The 23,393-nt window shown below is 39.5% G+C and overlaps 1 protein-coding gene across 3 annotated transcripts in view; it reads left to right on the top strand.

The window, feature by feature from the left end:
- Positions 1–23,393, top strand: part of RERE (arginine-glutamic acid dipeptide repeats) — a 468,771-nt gene that overhangs the window by 192,473 nt on the left and 252,905 nt on the right. For 2 of the 3 annotated variants that reach the window (XM_037727827.1, XM_017498331.2), the window contains exons 3-4: positions 5,039–5,109; positions 14,803–14,928. In XM_037727827.1, coding sequence (XP_037583755.1) covers positions 5,039–5,109; positions 14,803–14,928 — 197 coding nt within the window. The remainder of the gene's footprint in view (positions 1–5,038; positions 5,110–14,802; positions 14,929–23,393) is intronic. The other variant, XM_017498335.2, reaches the window with a different exon arrangement.

Below are 23,393 nucleotides of genomic sequence, written 5' to 3'. Positions count from 1 at the left end.
GCGCCACCACGTCCAGCTGATTTTTTGTAGTTTTAGTAGAGACGGGGTTTCACCATGTTGACCAGGATGGTCTCGATCTCTTGACCTCATGATCCACCCGCCTCGGCCTCCCGAAGTGCTGGGATTACAGGCGTGAGCCACCGCGCCCGGCCTGTTTTGAATATTTTTAAGAGTAATATAAAGTAGAATTTTTTTCTGTGAGACTTGAATTCTAAACTTTTTTTTTTTTTTTTGAGATTGAGTCTCGCTTTGACACCCAGGCTGGAGTGCAGTGGTGTGATCTTGGCTCACTGCAGCCTCTGCCTCCCGGGTTCAAGGGATTCTGTCTTAGACTCCCGAGTAGCTGGGATTACAGGTATGTGCCACCATGCACAGCTAAGTTTTTGTATTTTTAGTAGAGATGGGGTTTCGCCGTTTTAACCAGGATGATCTTGATCTCCTGACCTCATGATCTGCCCACCTCAGCCCCCCAAAGTGCTGGGATTACAGGTATGAGCCACCATACCCGGCCAATTGTGTTTATTTTTTGTTGGGTCATCTTAATATTTGTCAGAGGGTTATAAAGAAAAGGTTGACTCTACAATAATTTGTCGTGCTTTGATTTTAAAACTGACTTAGACAAATCAGGTCAAAGCAATGTATTTTTTCTCCATTCCTATGGCAAGTTTTACATAGTGTGAACCATTTTTAGTTCTTATTTTACCCCATCTTAGCCATTCTGTGTTTTACGACTATGTATGTAGAGTCTTTTTTTTTTTTTTTTTATTTTCTACTCTCCAGCTGTACACTCTTTAAATTTTGTCACTTAATTTTGCAGTGAGCTTATCTAACTTTTTCATATATGCGTTTTAAAGTACTAATAGGGATCACTTGATGCAGTCACCCATTTTACAGATTATTAGCCTTGTATATTGGACTGTCTGATATGAATTCACAGCTTTGGATCAGTTTGAGTTACCATGGTAGCTTTTTAAACAAAAAGAGGTGACTTTTAATGTAATAAACAGTAATAGTGTTCCATATGTCCGGTTGAGGATCTCTCTCATGCTTATCCCTCATGGCAGTGTTTCTCAGGCCAGGTGTGTGAGGCAGCTCCAGTCCAACTGCTGAGAAGTGTTTAAGCAAACAGATGTCCTTGGCTGCCCTTGACATACCAGCACGTTCCTTTCCTTCCTTCTCTAACAGAGCTATATCCTAGTGTATTTACAGGCAGTCCTTCTCCTGAATGTAACTTTGGTGTTTGAAATGAAAGAACATAGGTTCTCTTTCCTTTTCTGGAAAGCTTTTTTATGTATAAGCTAGCTTTATGTCTTAGAGTAAGATGCTGGTGTAGTAATAATGATCCTATAGATTATTTAAAGTATATATTAAAAAGCTTTTCTTTGTGTAAAAAGAAAAACATGGTACATAGTTTTTGCTTTCTAAGTATCTCCCATTTATTTCAGTTTTGTTTTTTTTCTTGAGACAGTCTCACTCTGTCCCCCAGGCTGGAGTACACTGGGATGATCTCAGCTCACTGCAACCTCCGCCTCCTGGGTTCAAGGATCCTCCTGCCTTGACTTGCCGAGTAGCTGTGATTACAGGTGTGCACCACCATGCCTGGCCAATTTTTGTATTTTTAGTGGAGATGGGGTTTCACCATGTTGGCCAGTCTGGTCTTGAACTCCTGACCTCAGGTGATCCACCTGCTTTGGCTTTATTTTTTTTTTTTAAAGCCCCACACTAATGGCAGACTTTAGTCCTTGGTGAGTACAGGGAAGGTAGACTTGAGTACATTTCTCTGAGCTTACAAGATCGATAGTAATTGATAGTGGACAGTGCAGACCACCTGATTGCCAAATAACACACAAGGAGTATAAATTGCTAATGTTATGTAAAAGAAGGGAGATGTTGCCATTTAGTTACAGAGGAGCCATGAGAAGTTAGTGCATATGGAACTACTTAATAACTAATTCTAAGGTTGGTGTGATCAGGGATTGGTAGAAGGAGAGAAGAAAGAGTTTTGCACAGACTGGGAGTAGAGTTGGGATTTCTTGTAGTAAATGCAGCCTAGGGAAAGATGGGGTGTGGAATGAGACCAGATTGTTGAATGCAGCAAGTTTTTTTGTCACTTGAGCCTTAAGATAAAAGTAATTAATTAGAAAGAGACCTATGAGGCTGGGTGTGGTGGCTGACACCTGTAATCCCAGCACTTTGGGAGGCTGAGGCCGGTGGCTCATGAGGTCAAGAGATAGAGATTATCCTGGTCAACATGGTGAAACTCTGTCTGTACTAAAAATACAAAAATTAGCCAGGCGTGGTGGCGTGCCTGTAATCCCAGCTACTTGGGAGACTGAGGCAGGAGAATGGCTTGAACCTGCGAGGCAGAGGTTGCAGTGAGCGGAGATTGCACCACTGCACTCCAGCCTGGCGACAAAGCAAGACTCCATCTCAAAAAAAAAAAGGGAGGGGGGCCTATTAGTTGTGAAGCCAGTGAATAGTAGCTGTAAAATTAAAGAATGAGGAAAGAAATGCTAAAAGCGCCCAACAGTTAAAAACGGTTCATTTTGGAGAATAAACCTGAGAGGGGCTTCTGGCTGATTTTGGTCAGGAGCACTCTCTCTTGCAGACTGAGAGTATTTAAAGGTTTAGGTTGAGAGAGCTTATCACAGGCTGGAATGTTTCTTTGTGGAGGAGAAGTTTATTGTGGGGTTGGAATGTCTCGGGGCTGACATCTCTCCAGCCAGAGGGGAGGTTATCTCGGGGCTGGAATGTCTCTGGTGGGAGAGGGGTTTATCTTAGAGTTGGAGTGTTTCTGATCCAAGATGTCACTTGTGGTTTATGGTCATGATAACATTAGCCATTAGGCTGATGCCCTTTGGGTTGGATTTAGGCAGTTTTTGATCAGTACTTTAAAATGACGGTGCTTGTCCAAGATGGCGATCCTTCCGCTCTGTCAGTAGCTAGACTGTGATGGTGTTAATGTCATGAAATATAGTATATAGAAAGCGACAGAAAGGAGAGGGCATATTGAGTTGAGTAAGATGAGTAAATAATTGATGACTAGAGATTTGAAATGCTGACAGTGGGTACAACAGGGACTGAAACACAGGAAACTAAGAACTTTGGGTTGTTCCAAAATTGTGTGATTTGGAGCTACAGTTTTTATCTAGGGAATTGAGTTTCTTCAGTTTTTACTTGAATACCAAGGTAGGAGTATGAAAGAATGATCTACTGGGGTGGGAAGAATTCTCTTGCTTGTCCCTTAAGATGATTAGCTTGTTAAGTTGATGTTGCCTGAATGCTGAAGCAGAGTTATTCGGCATCTGGGACCCTGGAACAAGATAGGGAAAGCTCAGTCAGAAGGAGCGAACTGTTGACTGAGCTTTCCCTATCTTGTTTTACATGGATTCAGGGATTCTACATGGATTCAGTGACTGTTTTACATGGATTCAGTGACTGTTTTACATGGATTCAGGAATTAAATCTCTGTTGAGTCCACCTTTGAGTAGAGAAACCAGTTGGGGAATTCCGAATGTCTGAATAGTTGGCATTGAGATGTCTTCTTTTTCTGGAGTGTCTTTTGGGTAGGTACAAAGATCCTGATGTTCTGCAGAAAGTTTCTTGGAATGTACCCTTTTGTGAGGACTTTCTTCGTAATCGTCTTAGTGAGGCTGCTAGGGCTTGTGACGACTCCCATTTGCCACTTCTGTGCTTTTCCTTGGCTCTTAACACATAAGACACATGAGGCAGTAGAGGAATTTGCCTGTGTTGTCAAGCACCTGAATTATTCTAAGACACACACATTCTGAAGGGCCAAGAGGAAGTGCAAAATGAGTGGCATTGTGAGTTGGGCATGGTGCCTTAACACATGTAATCACAGCACTTTGGGAGGCCCAGGCAGGAGGATAGCTTGAGCCCAAGAGTTTGAGACTAACCTGGGCAACATAGTGAGGCCCTTCCTATTCAAAATGAATGAGTGGATGAATGAGGCATTAAGGTCACTCTTCCTAGATTTGATTGACTGTGTCCTTGCTTTTCAATAAATAACACATAGACTTTCCTGTGCTAAGCTTTATGATGATCTCAGGTTGTGATATGGGGGTGGGAGGAGGTTACCTCTCTCTGTAGCCACTGCTTTCTTTAAAATCATTGCTTTTTGTTTAAGTGTCTTAACATGCCATTTTAAAAAGCAACCTTGGCCAAGCATGGTGCTGAGTGCCTGTAATTCCAACACGTTGGGAGGCTGAGATGGGAGGATTGCTTGAGCCCAGGAGTTTGGAGACAAGCCCCCCCCCCCAAAAAAAAAAAACCCTTTACACTCCAGTCATTGAAAGCATCAAAAATTATTATCCAACCACTGCCATGTCAAATGTAATTTAAGAAAGCATTCTTCTTCCCTGAAGAAAATGTAATTTGGTTTGCTTTATTCCATCTCTGATTAGTAACATTGCTTTTGTTTACAATTAGAAAATAAAATGTGTTTAGGGTACAATGTAATAGCAAATTGTCTATAAGAGATTAGATTAGATTTCTTTCTCTTTTTTGGTTAGTTGAAAAGGCCATTGTATTAGCATGTTCAAGCTTGTCATCTTTGTGTATTTCATTTATTTCCCCACAAAATATTTATTACAAATATAGTAGCACTTGGCAAAGCTTATATTTCTCTTTTTTGAAGGGATAGGAGCATCTATCTGAATAAGATACTCAGGATTTCATCTTGATGTGTGATCTTGAGCAGGCAATTTCTTTTATCTAAATGTCTTCATCTGAATATGGATAATCCCGTGGATTCCTTCCCCTTTTCTTCAGGGACTCTGAAGAAAATAATTTAGGCTTCATCAGATTCTTTAAATCAGTAGAAAAATATTCAGAAAAACCAAATGGCTGTTTTCCTTTAACCTAAAGTTATTAGCGATTTAATATCATCTTTAGGAAAAAAGTTACAATAAAGATATGTGCCTTGTCATTTATTTATTTATGCAGTGGCTTTATGGGCCCTGTCTTTGTTCCCTTAAAGGTAAATGCCATTGTTTTAAAATTTCTTTTTCTTTTAAAGACTGTGTGTATATCGAGAGTCGGAGGCCAAACACACCGTATTTCATCTGTAGCATTCAAGACTTCAAACTGGTAAGCGTTTTTAATGTGCTGTTCACTCTGCTCTGTATTCTCTTTTTCCAGTTCCATTGGCTATCTCTTCTGATTGTTACTCCATCGCTGTTGACGTGGTTACCAGTTCACCTTTTGAGTGCGAACTACCTCATGGCAGTAGCACTAAAATGAGGGTTACTAGTTCCATCTTTTCAGCTTTCTAACACTTACTGTCATAATGCTCATATTGTAAACAGTATTTCTGAAGTTTTTATCCCTTTAGTAACTGTTTTGACAATTTCAGAGATTCCCTTGAATTCCTGAAGTAGTTTGTTTCTTCTCAGCCTTGTTAAGAGCCTGAAGTAAAGTAATTGATGAGTAGGGAAAATAATATAAACAGGTCAGATAATAGTTTCCAGTGGAAACCTGTCACTTCCTTCAATATTTCGGCTGGTGTGGAGCCTATGTTGAATTGTTGTGGGGGTTTCCCAGGGTAGAGGTTGCGAGAAGTCTGGCTTGGGCATGCTAAAGCTATTATACTTTCTTTCCAGTTTTAGTGCATGTGCTGCAGAAATGAGAACATAGCTACCGTACTTTCTCATTAAAAACTCCGCCTGAATATATAAGTGTTGATGTTGCCCATTATGAAATCTCTTTTTTTAGAACAGTGGTTCCCACACTTTAGGCTTTGGATCCCTGGATGTTTCCAGAGATTTGGCAGAGGTCTGCAAATAAACATTCTAGGCTTTATATAAATAAATCGATCTCATACATGTCTGGACAATGATTTTTTAGCCTGTTTCAGTATGCTTTTATGATTTTTAAAAATTCACTTATTTAAGACCAAAACACAGTTAAGAACCACTATTTTGTTGTTGTTGTTTGAGACAGAGTCTCACTCTGTCGCCAGGCTGGAGTGCAGTGGCTCAGTCTTGGCTCACTGCAGCCTCCACCTTCCGAGAACAAGTGATTCTCCTGCCACAGCCTCCTGAGTAGCTGGGATTACAGGCGCGTGCCACCATGACTGGCTAATATTTTTTTTTGTATTTTTAGTAGAGATGGAATTTCACCATGTTGGCCAGGCTGGTCTCCAACTTCTGACCTCAAGTGATTTGCCTGCTTTGGCCTCCCAAAGTGCTAGGATTACGAGTGTGAGCTACTGCACCTGGCAAGAACCACTATTTGTTAGGCATTTTCCTCAAACAATTGGTATTTGAAATACTACCGAAGTAGTATCATTAGAGAATCTTCTGAAATATTTTGATCTTACGAGGGATCCTAGTACTTTGAAGATTGTGAACCACTGTCTGTACTTTTAGGTGTGGAGAATTCCTAATTCCTTAGTTTTATAGAGATGTTTATCAGTATCTGTGACTGCTCTTATTTTCAACACCCTTTGTAATTTGACGATATTTGTGTTCTGAGATATGTTATTGGACGTGGTATTTCAGTCTAAAGAAATGTAATTTGAAAAGATCTTTCTCTGCATCTCCTTTATTTTTTAATCATTTTTAATAACCCAAATACCAAATTTAGTATATTCAGTAAAAAAATCATGTGTCATTTATTTTTCTTTGTTAAAAAGTTATTGCATAAGTTACTGCATGCTTACGGTTTTAAGACAAAGTCAAATGTGCCATTTACTTCTAAGATTTATCTATTCTTGATAGGCAGCTTTTAACTTTCCGAGTTGCTTTGCAAGGTGGCCTTGCAGTTTAATCTCGTGAATCAAATGCTTTCTGTTTTTATGTCAATGTGAATTTAAAAAACAACATTTTTAGAGATCTTTGCTATTATATCTTTCCTTCCTAAGTTTTTTTTTTTTTAAATACAGATATAGTACTGACACCTGAAATACAGGTGTATCCTTATTCCTGAAGAGTTTTGTTTTAGTAGTGGCTGCTGCTACTGCCCTTTTCCTGCCTATTGTCTTTGTGTGTAATTTTTACTAAACCAAATATCAGTGCACCATATAGCTGTGAAATAAAATTACAAATATTTTCATTTTACCTATTAGATCTTGAGGCCCCTTTGTACAGTTTTTGCACATTAGCAGGGGCCTTCATGTTTGAACAGCGTCTCTTATGAATTGCCGATTACAATGTGATAGTTGCTGTTCTGGGCAGTAATTTCTCAGAGTATTAACAGCAATAAAAGCTGAAGCTTCTGTTATCAGTATTGGTCTAATACAACACATTAAAACTGTCTACAAAAACAATCTGGGAAATAGGGTGCAATATGTTTAGATACCTTTTTCTAAGTCATACACTGCCATTTCTTATGTTTTTGTTTGAGGTTCTGTATATAGCACATCCTCATAGTTGTGTAAGAATAACAGATGATGAAATATTTGCTCTTGGAATAAATATAGTTATTTCTACTTTCTTGCCTCTCTGTACTTATTAAAAGATAATCAAGTAGATGAAAATAATCAAGATTTTTTTTCTCCCTCAGTTTACTGAAGCTATAAGGGAAAAAGATGAGCAAAAGGAAATAAGCTTTGTTTCTCTGCGAGATTTTAAAAAGGAGAAGAAATTGAATTTGGTTTTGCTCACAGCAAATAACGTGGCTAGCTTTGAAATGTTGAGTAATTAGGTATTTTTTTTAACAATCATAAAATAAAAAGTTGATTTGGGGTTGTAACTGAGAGAGATGTTTCATTATTAATATTATAAATGAGAATCCCTTGGCCATGGTGAAATTTTGAGTATAAAGTATGTTTGGGGACTGTAAACATAACTGGATGAATGTCCTTTATGATATGATTACGATGTTAAAGACAACAAAAGCTAAATGAGGCGTGAAGTGGAGGAGGAGGAGACTAGAATAATGACAGTTTATTGAACTGAGGGCCTAGGGTCACATTTCATGAAAGAGTTCTACATAAGATAAAGAGAAGGGTCTTTGTATTTCATGTGGGGACCTGGGTTGTCTTCTAGGCTCTGCTGCTGTATTCCATTAGAATCCAAGTCTGTGGTATAGAACACAGCTGCCTCTATGTCCTACTCCCTGTCTGTTGTCTTGCTAAAGTATTTATTAAACAGCCTCCCCTTTCACTCTCAGAAATGTCTGAGTATGGATGATAGGTTGTGGTTATTTTGCCTATGGGGATAGGATCCATGGCTTCTGCTTTATTAATATTTAACCATTGGCCGGATGCGGTGGCTCACGCCTGTAATCCTAGCAGTTTGGGAGGCTGAGGCAGGCAGATCACGAGGTCAGCCTGACCAACGTGGTGAAACCCCGTCTCTACAAAAAATACAAAAATTAGCCAGGCGTGATGGTGTGTGCCTGTAATTCCAGCTACTCAGGAGACTCAGGCAGGAGAATCGCTTGAACCCGGGAGGTGGATGTTGTGGTGAGCCGAGATCACACCACTGCATTCCAGCCTGGGCGACAGAGGGAGACTCTGTCTCTCCCCCCAGAAAATTATTTAACATCAAAACACGTAGGGACACTACCATGCCTACACTGGTAGGTGTATTTCGAGCCCACACTTACACAGGGTAGTATCAAGTAATTAAACTCCTAACTCAACTGAGGTTTTAAAGGTACTGAATTATGTATTCCATTAGGAAGCTTTCATTCGCTTAGGAAGTATTCATTTGATTGGACTTATTTAAAAATGGAGAGAGCTGATTGTGTTTGAATGCACTGACCAAGGTATCTATGGAACAAGCAGTCAAAAGCCTGAGCTTAAGCAAATGGAAGAGGTAGAATTATGGACAGTGGGTATTTAGAAGCAAGAGAAAGAAGTATCGTTAATTAAAAAGGATGCTTTGCACCGTAGATTTCTGAACTAAATAGTAAAATAGCTGGCAAAAATCTTTATTTAGCTTTTTGAAGGAATAATAATACAGAATGACAATCTGTGATCCTTGTGGCCTGGCATGAAAAGATTAATTGAGTCAAATTTTGTTTTTACAATTTGAATTGAGAAACTGAGAGACTGAGGCAGTCAGTAGAGAGGAAAGGCGAATAGGTAATTCAAGAATTACCTTTATATATAATCTGTAAAAATTAAAAATAAAAAAAGAATTACCTTAATGACAAGAGCAAGGTTGGGGCTGGCATAGGCAAGCTCACAAGGTAGGGTAGGAAAGTAGGAAAAGCAGAGGATGGGGGAGCTGTGGGCAGAGCAGTAGACTGCCAAGGGGCGTGCGTGCACAGCCACCTTTTCCTGGACTCTCCTGGGTCCCACTGCGCGGATATTCTTCCCACTGGATTCTTAGGTTATCCTGTTCCTTCTGAGTGGTTCTTCATTAATTGCGATGGAAAGAGCCAGATTAACATCTCCAACCCTTCTGCTGCCCTCTTATAGCTTTTATAGGCCACCATGTGACTTAGTTACTTTGAGAGTTTTGTTCTGAATGAGTCAATATCATCCAGGAGCATTGTATCACAGAGTGCAAATAGGAATGTTTTGGGCTATACTCAGGGCCTTCCACAGGCATTTACTGAATACCTGCTTTGTGTTCTTTATTGAACTCAGCACCTTAAAGGGGACTGAAGAAGTGTAAAATATTGTTCCTTTTCTCAGTGATCTTAGATTCTAAGTGGAGAGACAACTTCTGGCATTACTGGTTGTCAGTATTCTTTGGAGAACATTCTGAATAGGATTGACAAGGAGAAGGACAGTCACTTTTAGTTCTAAAAGAAATGATTTCTTTTGTGTGTTTACAAAAAACAGTAGAATTATATTTTTATGGAAACCCAGTTATGAAGTATAATACAAATAATTTGCCATTTGGAAATAATTGTGGAGTCTGAGAATGCTAACAAGGTCATTGAGACAGTAATTTTTATTCAGTATGACACTGAGGAGTTCCTTGTGTAGTAGTTCCTTGTAGCAGTTCCTACCTTTCTTTATTCACAAATAATCAAACTCACTCCTGTAATATTCTCCATGGAAATTCAGTGTGGATACCTGTATTGCTGTCATTCATACAGTAGAGGAAAACATGCTTTTTTTGGTTTCCTAAAGTTACATAGACTTAACACCAAATGAGTTTCTAGGGTACTATATGTAGCTGTTATAGGTACTATTTTGGGGTAATAACATTGATTCATTTTTAACTGTTTTGTTAAAACTGGGAAAAATGTCCTTAAAGTTAAACCTGATATAGAGATTCCTTAGAGTTGGGGATATGTGATTAGGGATGTTAAGGTGTTTCTAGCTGAAGGTTCGCTGGGCTCAATGTACTGTTACAGCTCCGCATGATTGAGAGTACTACTGTATCATTTGTGTTCCTAACAGCATGCCTTCTAAGTGCTAGTTCTGAATGTGGAATAGCTAAGGATGTGTACTACTAGTTAACCTTGAGAATGCACATTTCCATTGCTGCCGTGAATGTGGGGGCCAAATTATTAATCACTTAAAGCCATATCCCTCTCATTGTTTCATTGTCAAATGTGAGCAGCTGGAGGACAAACACTGGGAATTTCTGTCTGATCCCTGGTCTGTACTCATAAGTTGTTTGCTACTCATCACCCTTTATTCATGCCTTCCCTGACACTCCAACCGAAGAAGGGCTGCCGAGAAATTAACTTCACCTTAGTTTCAACTTGCCATTGAGATGGTGCTCCCTCCACCAAATTTAGTTTCCTAAAAATGGATTAAAAGTAGCAAGAAGCTATTTCCTCCTCTTTTGTGATGAAAACTTATTGAGGATGAGTAATTATGTCTTCTTTTCTTATTAGGACCATAGATAACGGTGGGAGATACCCTCACATAGTGACTTCATTACACACACTTTTTGTGCACGCATTCATGTGTACACGCAGTGACTTGATTATCAGACTTATGCATTATATAGTGCAGTTCTTTAATCCCAGCTTGGCTATTACCACTCAGCACAGAAGTTGTAGTGTATAGACATTCAAGGAACGGGCATTTGTTTAATAGGAGGTAATTCTTGTATTAGAGCCCTTTTTTGGTGGGAGGTGGGTGGGAAGTCCACATAATTTGAACATGGCTAATTCAGAATTTAGGATCTGTTATTCTGTGATTGAGATGAGGGACGGCAGATTTCACAGATTCAGAGCCTGGACTTCGACATCGAGTTGTCTGAGTTCACATACTCCTTCCATCAGTTGCTGTCTTTCCTGACCTTGGGAAATACACTTAACCCTCTTAACTTTCTTTATTTACCTGTGAAGTTGGGATGTAAAGTGCCTACTTGCCAAGTATGTTGTTTTTAGACTGAAAGGTCAAACTTACAAAGAGTCCAGGGCCCCATAGAATGACACGATTGTGATGTTGACGTTTAGCGGGTACTGTAGGTTTATGCTTTTTATTCACTGATGCATGTTGTGTGCTTAGCACATTGTCTGACTGTCATGTCCATAGCAAATATTTATTGAGTACTGAATGAAGTACGATTTAAGTGGAATACATTCACTGGATAAGTTAAAAAAACAAAAAACTTTAATAGTAGTTGTTTGATACAGTGCACACATCAACAACAAATTAACCTTCTCTTAAGCCAAAGAAGTCTACTCACTCACCTTTGGTTAGCCTGCAGTGTATAATATATAGAAATAATGAAATTCTGTTTCTTTTAAAATACGTGAAGAAAATTCAGTTTCTTGTTTTCTTTAGGAATTTGAGTGAATGTAGCCAAAGTCATAACATTTTTTTAGGCATCATTGTATTGTTTTGAGTTTTCTATATGACTGACTTTCAGCAAAGATAAATGGGGGCCTAGTATACATGTGAACATCCCAGAAAAGGCCAGCTGTTATGAAAAATGCCTTACACTATGATGATTTGTTTCTGTGCAACACAGCAGTTGTTTCTGTTTCTGACAGTTCTTCAAGGTAGGCCTGCAAAATTGAGTATTTCTTTCTATAGCTCTTTCTTCTCTTTACTTTCTTGGCTTGTGCCATATAAAAAGGTCAGTATCACTTAGTAATACCTTTGTGACTTGTGTAGTGCTGGATAATGAAGTGAAACTTTAAAGTTCATTATCAAGTATTTCCAGCTATTATATGCAAGGACTTAGTGGCCTTTTCACATATAAATTTGAAATTTCTAATTTAATTTAATTCTTTAAGAGACAATAGGTAGAATGAAATGCTTTTTTTTTGAGATGGAATTTCACTCGTCGCTTACACTGGAGTGCAATGGCATGATGTCAGCTCACCGCAATCTCTGCCTCCCAGGTTCAAGCGATTCTCCTGCCTCAGCCTCCCAAATAGCTGGAATTACAGGCTCCCACCACCTAATTTAGCCCCTTGGCTAATTTTTTGAATTTTTAGAAGAGATGGGCTTTCACTATGTTGGCCAGGCTGGTCTGGAACTCCTGACCTCGTGATCCACCCACTTTGGCCTCCCTAAGTGCTGGGATTACACCACAGCCGCAGGATGGAATTCTTTAGCCCTGAGTTTGGTGGTCACAGTCAGAGGAGGTTGTGTATCTGTGCTCCCCTCCCGCCACAATTACGGAGTGATGGAAGTTTTTTGAACCACCACATCCTTTTTGCATGATACTGATGTCAGCCTCTAAATGGACAGAGTAGTGTTCACATAAATGGAAATCAAAATGAGGCTTTGGGAATAAATAATCCAACACTTTATTGGCCCCGTTTTCTGAGGTTCCCAGCAGTCTGTCTTCACTCATGGCTGACAGTCAGGTTAGGCCACTTGGGATTTTAAGTTTTAGTGTTTATTACTGTGAGGTTGGGTAATTTATTTTCTTCTAATTTAACTTGGGTCAAGGAACTCTAAGAAACTACTGAAAAAGTTTTGTTTAATTCTGTGTATTTCCATAAAATATATTTCTGAAAATGTTTACTAAAATTGTTATCTATATGAAATTTTTTTCAATGCAGAAAACCCTAGGTATTCTAATTGTAAAGGAGCTTAAGAAAGGTTGAGACAGTCTGATATTTGCAGCGATCTACTGTGCAAGAATATTGGTAAAGTCTTGTTCAAACTTAATTCTTTAGAACTGAAAATATGTAATTTGTATTTATATATGGATGCTTGTATTAAGAACCAACTCAGTGGTCCAAGGAAAACCTATTAGAAGTACCAAAAACAATTAGGGAAACATATACCATCAACATTTTCCCATTCGTATGTAAGAATAATGACATGCTTTGAACCAAATGCCTTTTTAAAATGCATCAAATGTTTTAATAATGCTTGAACTATTTGCATGTTTAAAATAATGCTAAAGTGTTTGGAAATGCTTTACCAGGTGTTTTTGATTTAAAACCCTTAATTTGAATATAAAGATTTGAGTGGTTTGGGCAGTCGTATTCCTAGTGCAAGAGATTAACCAGAAGTCTATTTTTATTTTGATGCTTCTGGCAAATAATATTGAATATGCTATACATTCAAGTGCACGGTCGAATTTTTAATTTGGAATTTGTAGTGCCGGTGGTGGCGGGGAGAAGGTGTGTGGTGAGAAGGTTATGGCTGCTGACACTCTGTGTCAGCTGTATTACCACTGAGGCCATGAGAATCAGAGACCAACTGCACAGAAATTTTGCTGTGTAGATCCCAGGATGTACTCTAGATGGTAATCTTTACAAAAGGAAAAGAAAATGATCATGACAAAACATTCTGAATATTAGCGTATTTTCCTGGTATTTGTTGTATGTGTATGTGTAGGAAGCTTAAGAGGCCTACAGAAATACTTAATGAAATATATTAAAATCTGTGCACAGAAAGTTGTTAGACAGTTACTCTTTGCTTTTCAAAGGGAATTATATGTAACAGGGCACACTAATAATGATTTAATGTTAAAAGGTTGTTCACCTGTAATTTTTAGACAACTGTAAGACCGCTTCTTGTATAAGTATTGGAATGTTATGGATTTTTTCAGTTCATTCGAAACCACATGAAATTGGTTTAAAAATGTTATGTACCTTCTAAAATATTTGTAAAGGAACATATTCAAACTATTATCTGAGGTATCCTTTCTGATACTTACAAGGACTGTGCTAGCTTTCAGAAGTTGCTTGACAGTCTTTTTTTCTCCTAGTTTTAAATGTTTTCAGTTAATTTTTAAAAAGCCATGTGATACATACTAAACTAGTTTTGCTATAAAAAGAAGTAATGCCTTTCTGGAACTTTATGCTCTGTGCCTGTTCATTATACTTATCTTGTGGGCGTTTTGAGAAAATTCTAACTCATGTGAATGTTGTCTTTTTTCTTCTATTTTGGGGCCTTTGTCTATTTACTTTGCCTTTAGCTTTACACAATTAAATTTGAACTTTGAGAAAATGGCAGGGCCTTTCTTTGTCGACCCAAATGCCCTGTTTCCTTATTAAGTACATATCTTATGCCTCTAGCTTCTGTCATTAGAAACTCTTCTGAAAGCTCAGTTTGTCCACTTGTGATTCATTTTATGGTTGTGTTTATCTGATGCCATTGCATTTCTGTTTTTATTATAAGCATAGCATGCTGCTGTTAACTGTGCTTTGGCACTATCTCACATCTTAACTTGGTTATTTTGAGGGGCACACACCATACTGCTTTATGACAGGACCTGGATTAAAGTGTGGAGCCAGAAGGGTCGTATGTTTGTTCACACGGAAATAAGGAAACCGCTTTGATTAATGCAAAAAGATTAACTTTAGTGGTAGCACAAATTATCTGAGGTGTCAGAGGTCATCTGCTAAAGAGTTTTTGCAGATACTGACTTGTGTGCTGCGTGCCCCTAATAACCAGGGCATGATGGGGCATTGGGCACGTTAACTTAAAACTGTTTTCTTTTTTAGGTCCACAACTCCCAGGCCTGTTGCAGATCTCCAACTCCTGCTTTGTGTGACCCCCCAGCATGCTCTCTGCCGGTGGCATCACAGCCACCACAGCATCTTTCTGAAGCCGGGAGAGGGCCTGTAGGGGTAAGGAGAATCCCGTTTTTAAAAGCTATCAGTATTTTATATCCCATAGGGTATAAAATAGGAATATTACCTCCCTCCCCAGAGCCCCTTTTAAAATGTGCTGTATTATATGTGTTTTTAAAGGAGTAACAAGTACATGCACAGAGGAAGCAAAATACGGGACTTGCCTTACCCCTCTAGGACAGTTCCAGAAGTTAGCGGGGTTTGGTGGAAGGGAGAGAGCATGCTGGGCTGCTGCAAGGAGCAGGAGCTGGCAATCAGCAGCGAGTATGGATGTTGGCAACTGAAATGGGGAAAAAAGGGGGTAAGTTTGAGTCCAGGTGTGCAATGTGCGTTTCCCCAGGCTCATTGGGACTCATGGCCCACCAATCTCAACTATTTTGGGTGTTGTCCTCTCAGGTGATGTTTTGTAGAGTATTGCTCAGAATTAGCAAGGCTTTTCTGCAGTGCTAGATACAGAATAAGCACTTCAAAAGGCTTGGGTCAGGCGGTAGCTCTACTTCTTACAGCTATCCTCTGGTTATTCCTCTGTTACTAGTGGTAGTCCTGAGGGATGTGTAAGAGGCAGCAGGATGAAGTATCTGTAGTGCTTTACCCCTTAAAACACACAGTATGTCTCTCCTTTTAGGAAAGTTCACAGTTTTCTTTCTTTTCCTTCCTTTAATGGTAGGATTTAATGGTAATGTTTTTTGAATGACTACTGGGTACCTAAGGCTTCTGTTAATATGAAAGAAGTGTAGTTTTAGTTAAGCACTGAATTCAGTGTAAAGAAGTGACTATGGCACCCCAGTTTATACTGAATTAGCAAATAATACAGGAGAATAGCGAGCTCTCTCACGCTTAGACACACAATGCAAGATACTATCAATACATGAATTGTTCAGTTACAATGTAGAACATTGATATCTTGGGGGGAAGAAGAGAGTGCTCCAGATGGGTCGTAGCACTTGGGGAAGTTCTGTAAAGGTGGGGTAGGTTTTGAGGAGCTGGATATGTTTTTCCACACATCAATAAGAAATGGGTAGGCAGAGTGTAGGAGCCTTCCAGGTGTACACGGCAACCTGTCCTAAAAAGCAACACAGGCAATGAGCCTGACGAGTCTGGGAGTCGTGAGAAGATGACCCGCAGGACATCACTGAAGAGCACAGGTTAGTGGGTTTTGGGAGCAGATGTGGAGGTATTAGATGGGGCCAGATTATAGAGGATCTTCAAGGTTAGCAAAGTAAAGATTTTACGTAATATACAGTAGAGAGCTTGTGTAAGCTTTTATCCGAGGCAAGCCGACTTGCAGACCACTGCTTAAGAAGATTGATTATGCAGCAGTTTGCAGCGTGGAATGGGGAAAGATGATGAAAGTACCAAGTAGGAGGTTAGGGCCGCCATTCATGAGTAAGATGAAAAGGACCAAGACAGTAGCGATGGTGTATTAATAATTGTAACCAAATCAGGAGTAATTGTTGCGGCAGCATATCATGTTTACATATTTGCTGATGTAATTACTTAAGGATTAGACCAAAAAAAGGGGTGAGGGTTTCACATTATGGAAACCTTGTGTTCTTGAAATAATAGCCATTTACAGTGGAAGACAGAACCCAGTGTAGTATAGATAAAAGTCTGTTAAGACGGACATCTTAAGGGACAAATTAGTATATTAGCAATGTGACTGCCTACTTCTAAAGCTTCAGCCTTTACCAGTTACTATCTTATTTTCACATATATCTGAAAAGCAGGTTTTATCTTTCAGGCTGATATTTTCTTCATCAATGTAGATGCTGTTGTTAATACTTTATTTACTGTAAAACTCAGTGGGATTTGCTGAATGGATTTTAAGTTTTCCCCATAATAACATTGATTTTTTTTTGTAAACTTTTTGTGTTAGAATTAATGATGACTAGTATGTATTTTTTAGCAGTAAAAATACTTGTGTCTACTGAGGATTTAAATAAGTTCCTAACTGGTGGAGCACTTGGATACGTTATATGTAGGTGTGAGAGATTCTGTAATGAGAGGATAAATCTTCTTTTAGTCAAGATGATGGTGCATAAAGCTAACTGTATTGATTGTTCTTTAATGATGCTTTGTGCTGCCAAAGTCATTTGAGCTGGATCTGAATCAGATCCAGTTGGCAAAGCTTCCCCATATGTGAAGCGCTCATAAATTCTGCAGGCACGCAGATCTAATACAGTGTAATGAGAGAGCTGCTGGGAGAAAAAATTGATTACAGGGTTGCAGACAATATCATTAACATTTCTTGCCATGATACACCAGATGTCTTCCCTAATAGACTATTTTTGTTAATTTGGTTTTTATAGGATAGCATTGATTGCATCATAATTTAACTTTCTTTGCATATTCAGGTATATGTGATCTGTGTTTCTACACTAATGATGAAATAAACTCATCAGATTTAATTTTGTAAGTTTTAACTTACCTGTTTGTTTTTCTATCTGTGCTGGAGAGGCAACATTTTTATTTGTACTGAGAATCTGTTAGCTTGGATGTTTTCTAATAAAAAGTACTGTGTTCACTGGTGGGGAGGGGTAGTGAGGGAGGCAAGAAAAGGCAAAGATAACATTGCCCAGAACCTCCCTAAACTGGTCGGCAATGATTCTTCCTGCCAGTTCATTTACATAGAAACCATGTGGCAGCATGACAGAGGCTCTAGCCAAAGCAGGAAAGGCACAACCTTTCAAGGGGTCTTACATGCACATTTATTTCCATTGTCATGGAAGTGGCTCTGCAGGACAGGGCTTATGTTGGCTGCACCCATCCTCTTCCTCAGTAGAAGATCAAGGACTAGTGAGGATATTAGTTAGCATTTTCATTCTTTAGCCATATTTTTTTGTGTGATTGACCTCTGTTGAGTGGTTAACACACATAATTAGGACCGTAGTGTAAGGGTGGTTTGAACTATTTTATTTCAGTAGTCTTTGTTACTGTCTTTGTTTTGAGACAGAATCTCATTTTGTCACACAGGCTGGAGTGCAATGACATGGTCTTGTCTCACTGCAACCTCTACCTCTTGGGTTAAAGTGAATCTCCTGCCTCAGCCACCTGATTAGCTGGGATTACATGTGTGGGCCACCACACTTGGCTACTGTTTGTATTTTTAGTAGAGACAGCTTTTTGCCTTGTTGACCAGGCTAGTCTCAAACTTCTGACCTTAAGTGATCCTCCCGTCTTGGCCTCCCAAAGTACTGGGATTACAGGCATGAGTCACTGTACCTGGCTGTGTATGGTTTTTTAAAAAATCATTATTTTTGTTGTGCATTTTCCTTTAGGGAACTTTTTTCCTTTGACATGTTTCCTGGTAACATAGGGTATGTTAATTTACCATTCTCTTAGTTTTCTCACTTGTAGTGTGGGTATGATACTACTATCTACGACAAAGTGTTGTTGCAAAAGTAAAATAATTCATTAAATTTCTTAGCACCATTCTTAGCACATAGCAAGCATACATTAAGCATTGTCTATTATCACATAAGACTTGAATTATACAAATTCTGGTCATTCTTAATCTGAAATTCATAAAGTCTCTCAGTTTTAGAGGGTCTGTGAATGTCCTGAAATAGCCGGCAAAGTCTCCTATATATGTGCATTTTTCTGGAAAGAGGATCTATACTTTTTGACTATGGATGCTAATCAGTAGATTCCTTGAGTGTTGAAAATAATTTAAAAGTTAAGATTAAAAACTGTGAAGGTTCTGCTATGTGTCATTTAAAACCTCAAATCAGGCCTGGCACGGTGGCTCATGCCTGTAATCCCAGCACTTTCGGAGGCTGGGGTGGGTGGGTGGGTGAGTGACTTGAACTCAGGAGCTCAGGACTGCCTGGACAACATGTTGAAATCCCATCTCTACACAAAATTTTAAAAATTAACTGGGTGGCCAGGCATGGTGGCTTATGCCTATAGTCCCAGCACTTTAGGAGGCCCAGCCGGGCGGATCACGAGGTCAGGAGTTTGAGACCAGCCAAACCAACCTGGTGAAACCCTGTCTCTACTTAAAAAAATAAAATAAAAAATAATTAGCTGGGCATGGTGGTGCTCGCGTGTAATCCCAGCTACTCAGGAGACTGAGGCAGGAGAATCACTTGAACCAGGGAAGGCAGAAGTTGCAGTGAGGCGAGATCATGCCACTGCACTCCAGCCTGGGCGACAAAGTGAAACTCCATCTCCCCACCCAAAAAAGAAAATTAGCTGGGTGTGTTGGCATGTATCTGCAGTCCCAGCTACTCAGGAGATCAGGACTGCAGTGAACCCTCATCACACCACTGCACTCCAGCTTGGGTGACAGAGTGAGATCTTGTCTCCAAAAAAAAAAACAAACAAAAAACCCTCAAGTCAGCTTTTTCTTAATGGAGTAAGCTAACATTGAGCATATATTTTGTGCTCAGGCACTCTGCTGTTCTTATCATGTAGCTTAACCTGTGTAATCTCTACAGCAATCTGTGATGCTTATTCCACCTTGTGCGGTGTCTTTCCGTTGCTCCATGTGGCCGTCTTGTACCCATAAGGGGTGTTCTTGCTTTGATGAAGATCTAGTTTAGACTTTTGAGTGTATGTCAAACCAGTGTTAAAAAGAGTATTTTTGCTTAAGTAAGGCATTTATCATTAGTAAGTATCACTTCTAACATTAGTGCTTTTCATGCTTGAGACTTTAGTACCTTTTAAGAATTAAAAATGAAAATTTATTATAAGATGCTCTTTCAGAAATGATGCTGATTGTATTATATTTGTTACCTAGTTATTGCTTAGAAAGAACTCCAATATGGTTGCTTTTTTAGTGATGCAGGAGTTTCTGAGACTATATTGCTTTTTCATTATTTACTGTGTCTTCCCTGCTTTGGGTTACTTCCCCATTAAATATGCCAAAAATAACCATTGATAAAGATCATGAGAGATGGCTTTTTATATTTGATTTTAGTGAAAGATGTTAAGATGACTGGATTTTCAGAAGAATTGCTAACACAAATGTTGGGATTAATCCTGCTACCCTAAATGAAAGAAGATTACTAGTTGTCGACTTACAATGTAACAAATAATCCTGAAAACACCCAACTGACCTATAATGCCAAGGCTGACTGCTACTGGTATCAGAACCTGGCTGGGCCCACTTTCAGCTCAGTTCCTTTCACCTGAAGCAGCTGTGTCTGCTCCCCTATACAAGCTAATTGTCAGTTAATTTATTCCTTTTTTTGGGGGGGGGGGGGGGGGAGACAGGATCTTGCTCTGTTGCGCAGACTGGAGTGCAGTTGTGCGATGTCAACTCATTGCAACCTCTGCCTCCTGGGTTCAAGCAATTCTCCTGCCTCAGCCTCCTGAGTAGCTGGAATTACAGTTGTGTGCCCAGCTGATTTTTATATCTTTAGTAGAGATGGGGTTTCACCATGTTGGCCATGCTGGTCTCAAACTGACCTCAAGTGATCCACCTGCCACAGGCTCCCAAAGTGCTGGGATTACAGACGCAAGGCACTTTGCCCAGACAGTTAACTTATTCTTAAGACTGTCTTTTCATCATATTCATCTTCTTTTTTCCAAAAGGGGCATCAAGCCCCACTTTCAGATCACAAATTTCAATAACCCTGTGCTTTTATAACTGCCTATGATTTAAACAGGCTTTTTGTTTCCATAGGCATATATTAGATTTAATGATCCTTTGCAAGTTTTATTGAGCTTCCTGTTCTTTCAGGGATAGTGCCTTGCTCTTTATTACTTACAGGCACTGTTAGGACTTTCAGCCCTGCCTTTTTTGCTGTGTTTCATGTTTTGGGTTTTTTGTGTTTGTTTTACAGCCAGGGTCTCACTCTGTCACCCAGGCAGGAGTGCAGTGACACCATTCTGGCTCACTGCAGCCCTGACCTCCTGGGCTCAGGTGATTCTCCTTTCTCAGCTTCCTAAGTAGCTAGGACTATAGGTGCACACTACCTTACATTTAAAAATTTTTAAATTTTATTTTTGTAGAGACAGGGTCCTTTTATTTTGCCCAGGCTGGTCTCGAAATCCTGACCTTAAGGGATCCTCCTGTGTCAGTCCCCCAAAGGGCTGAGTTTACAAAGTCACTTTGCACAGTCCTTGTTGCATACTATTTGATTGAAAAATATCTGAACAGCTGGGTGTGGTGGCTTACACCTGGAATCCCTTGGGAGGCTGAGGAGAGAGGATTGCTTTAGACCAGGGGCTCAAGACCAGCTTGAACTGGTCAGACCCTGTCTCTACAAAAAGTAAAAAAAAAAAAAAAGAAAGAAAAAAGGGCCAGGTATGGTAGCTCATGCCTATAATCCCAGCATTTTGGGAGGCCGAGGCAGGCGGATCACTTGAGGTCAGGAGTTCGAGGCCAGCCTGGCCAACATGGCCAACATGGTGAAACCCTGTTTCTACTAAAAATACAAAAATTAGCCAGGCGTGGTGGTGAACACCTGTAATCCCAGCTACTGGGGAGGCTGAGGCAGGAGAATCACTTGAACCTGGGAGGCACAGGTTACAGTGAACTGAGATCACGCTACTCAAGCCTGGGCAACGGAACAAGACAGCATCTCAAAAACAAAACAAAAAAAAACCTAGCCAGATATGGTATTGTGCCACTCTAGTACCAGGCTCCACTATCAGGTACTTGGGAGGCTGAGGCAGGAGGATTGCTTGAACTCAGAAGTTCAAGGTTACAGTGAGCTGTGATCACACCATTGGATTCCAGGCTGAGGGACAGAGTGAGATCCTATGTCTTAAAAAAAAAGAGAGGTGGGGAAAGGAGTAAGGGAGGGAGGGGGAGAGAGAGAGAGAAGAGAAGGAGGAGAGAAAGGAAAATATCTAAACAAATATGTGGGGCTTCTAGGCTTTACAAATTCTTCAAAATATTTTTGGCAATAGAACTGCCAAAGATATTTCAGGCCGTGGAAGTAAGCTTGTGGTTTTATTTAGTCTCACTTTGTTTTTGGGATATGGTAGTATTTTTTGATGACAATATCTTCTTTTTATTTTTTATTTCATTTTGTTGAGACAGGGTCTTTCCCTCTGTTGCCCAGGCTGGAGTGCAGTTTTCCATCCTTGCTCACTGAAGCCTCAACTTTGCAGCAGCAGATGATCCTCCCACCCCAGCCTCTTGAGTAGCTGGGAATACAGGCACCTGCTACCATGCCTAGCTAATTTTAAAATTTTTTTGTAGAGGCTTACAGAGACGGGGTTTGCCATGTCCCAGGCTGGTCTTAAACTCTTGGGCTCAAGGGATTTCCCTGCCTCAGCCTCCCAAAGGGTTAGGGTTACAGGTGTTAGCCACTGCATCTGGCCGACAGTATCTCCTGTAACTATCAAGGCCTTCAGTGGAAGAAAAGATGATACTCTTTCCCAAGGCTATCAGATTTTTCTAAGGACTGGAGTGAAGTTTAAGTAATATACTTAAAGTTAATCTTTTTTTAGAGTCTATAGAAATTATGTCTCGTCCTTGCTTGGAAGTTGCATCTAGTTCTTATCTTTGATCTCATGTTTTACAATTTGATTGAATATCAGGCACTTTTCCCATCCCCTTAAAATGAATGTGATTTTCCCTTTTATCCCAATATGCATTCTGTAAATGAAAATCTGAGAATAGAAAATCTTAGATTTTCAGCCTGTAAATAGCTTTTGTATTCTTTTTTTAGGAGGTAGCAACCTATTTTCAAGAATCATGCTGTCTGAAAGGACAGAGGGTGTGTAATTCCATCATGCTAGCTGATTTAAAGTTAGTTACTCTATTCCTCCCACCATTTGGCTTTTCTCTCTCATCTCATTGACATTCTTATGATGGAAGGAAAAAGGCCTATTTTTTAGCTTCATTAAAACTTAATAGCTGAAGTTACCAGAACTTTCATACAATGAGGAGATTGAAATTGCTTACAGATTTAATTTTTCTCTGCAGTATCCTAAATATTAGTACTCTTAGCCATTAGTACATTTTAGGTATAGCTTTTCTTCCTTTCACTTAAATTTCCTAGAACATAAATTGGGAAATTTTTAAAATTTAGAATCCGTCTTGAAATTTTTGAGGTGACAACTAGGTAGACTTTAAAAGTAGAATTTTAAAATCTTGAAAATAGAAATTTATATTAAAAATATAATGTTCTATGTCATCTGTATCTGGAAGTTTGAAAGGTCACATAATTTCAACCCCTAGATGGTAATTGGTGGAAAATAGTTAGATACTAGCTTCATCTATATAATGTAAAAGTTTGGTATTGGCTGCGCATGGTAGCCCATGCCTGTAATCTCAGCACTTTGGGAGGCCAACACTGGAGGACTGCTTGAACCTGGGAGTTTGAGATCAGCGTGGGCAACAAAGTAAGACTTTGTTTCTACAAAAAACTCAAAAATTATTTGCTACTTGTGGGGCTGAGGTGAGAGGACTGTTTGAGCCCATGAGGCTGAGGCTGCAGTGTGCTGTAATCATGCAACTGCATTTCAGGCTGGGTGACAGAGTGAGATGCTGTCTCAAAAAA

The sequence above is a fragment of the Cebus imitator genome, unplaced genomic scaffold (assembly GCF_001604975.1).
Source record: "Cebus imitator isolate Cc_AM_T3 unplaced genomic scaffold, Cebus_imitator-1.0 Scaffold240, whole genome shotgun sequence".
Taxonomy (NCBI): Eukaryota; Metazoa; Chordata; class Mammalia; order Primates; family Cebidae; genus Cebus; species Cebus imitator.
This window is presented reverse-complemented; position numbering and strand designations above follow the sequence as displayed.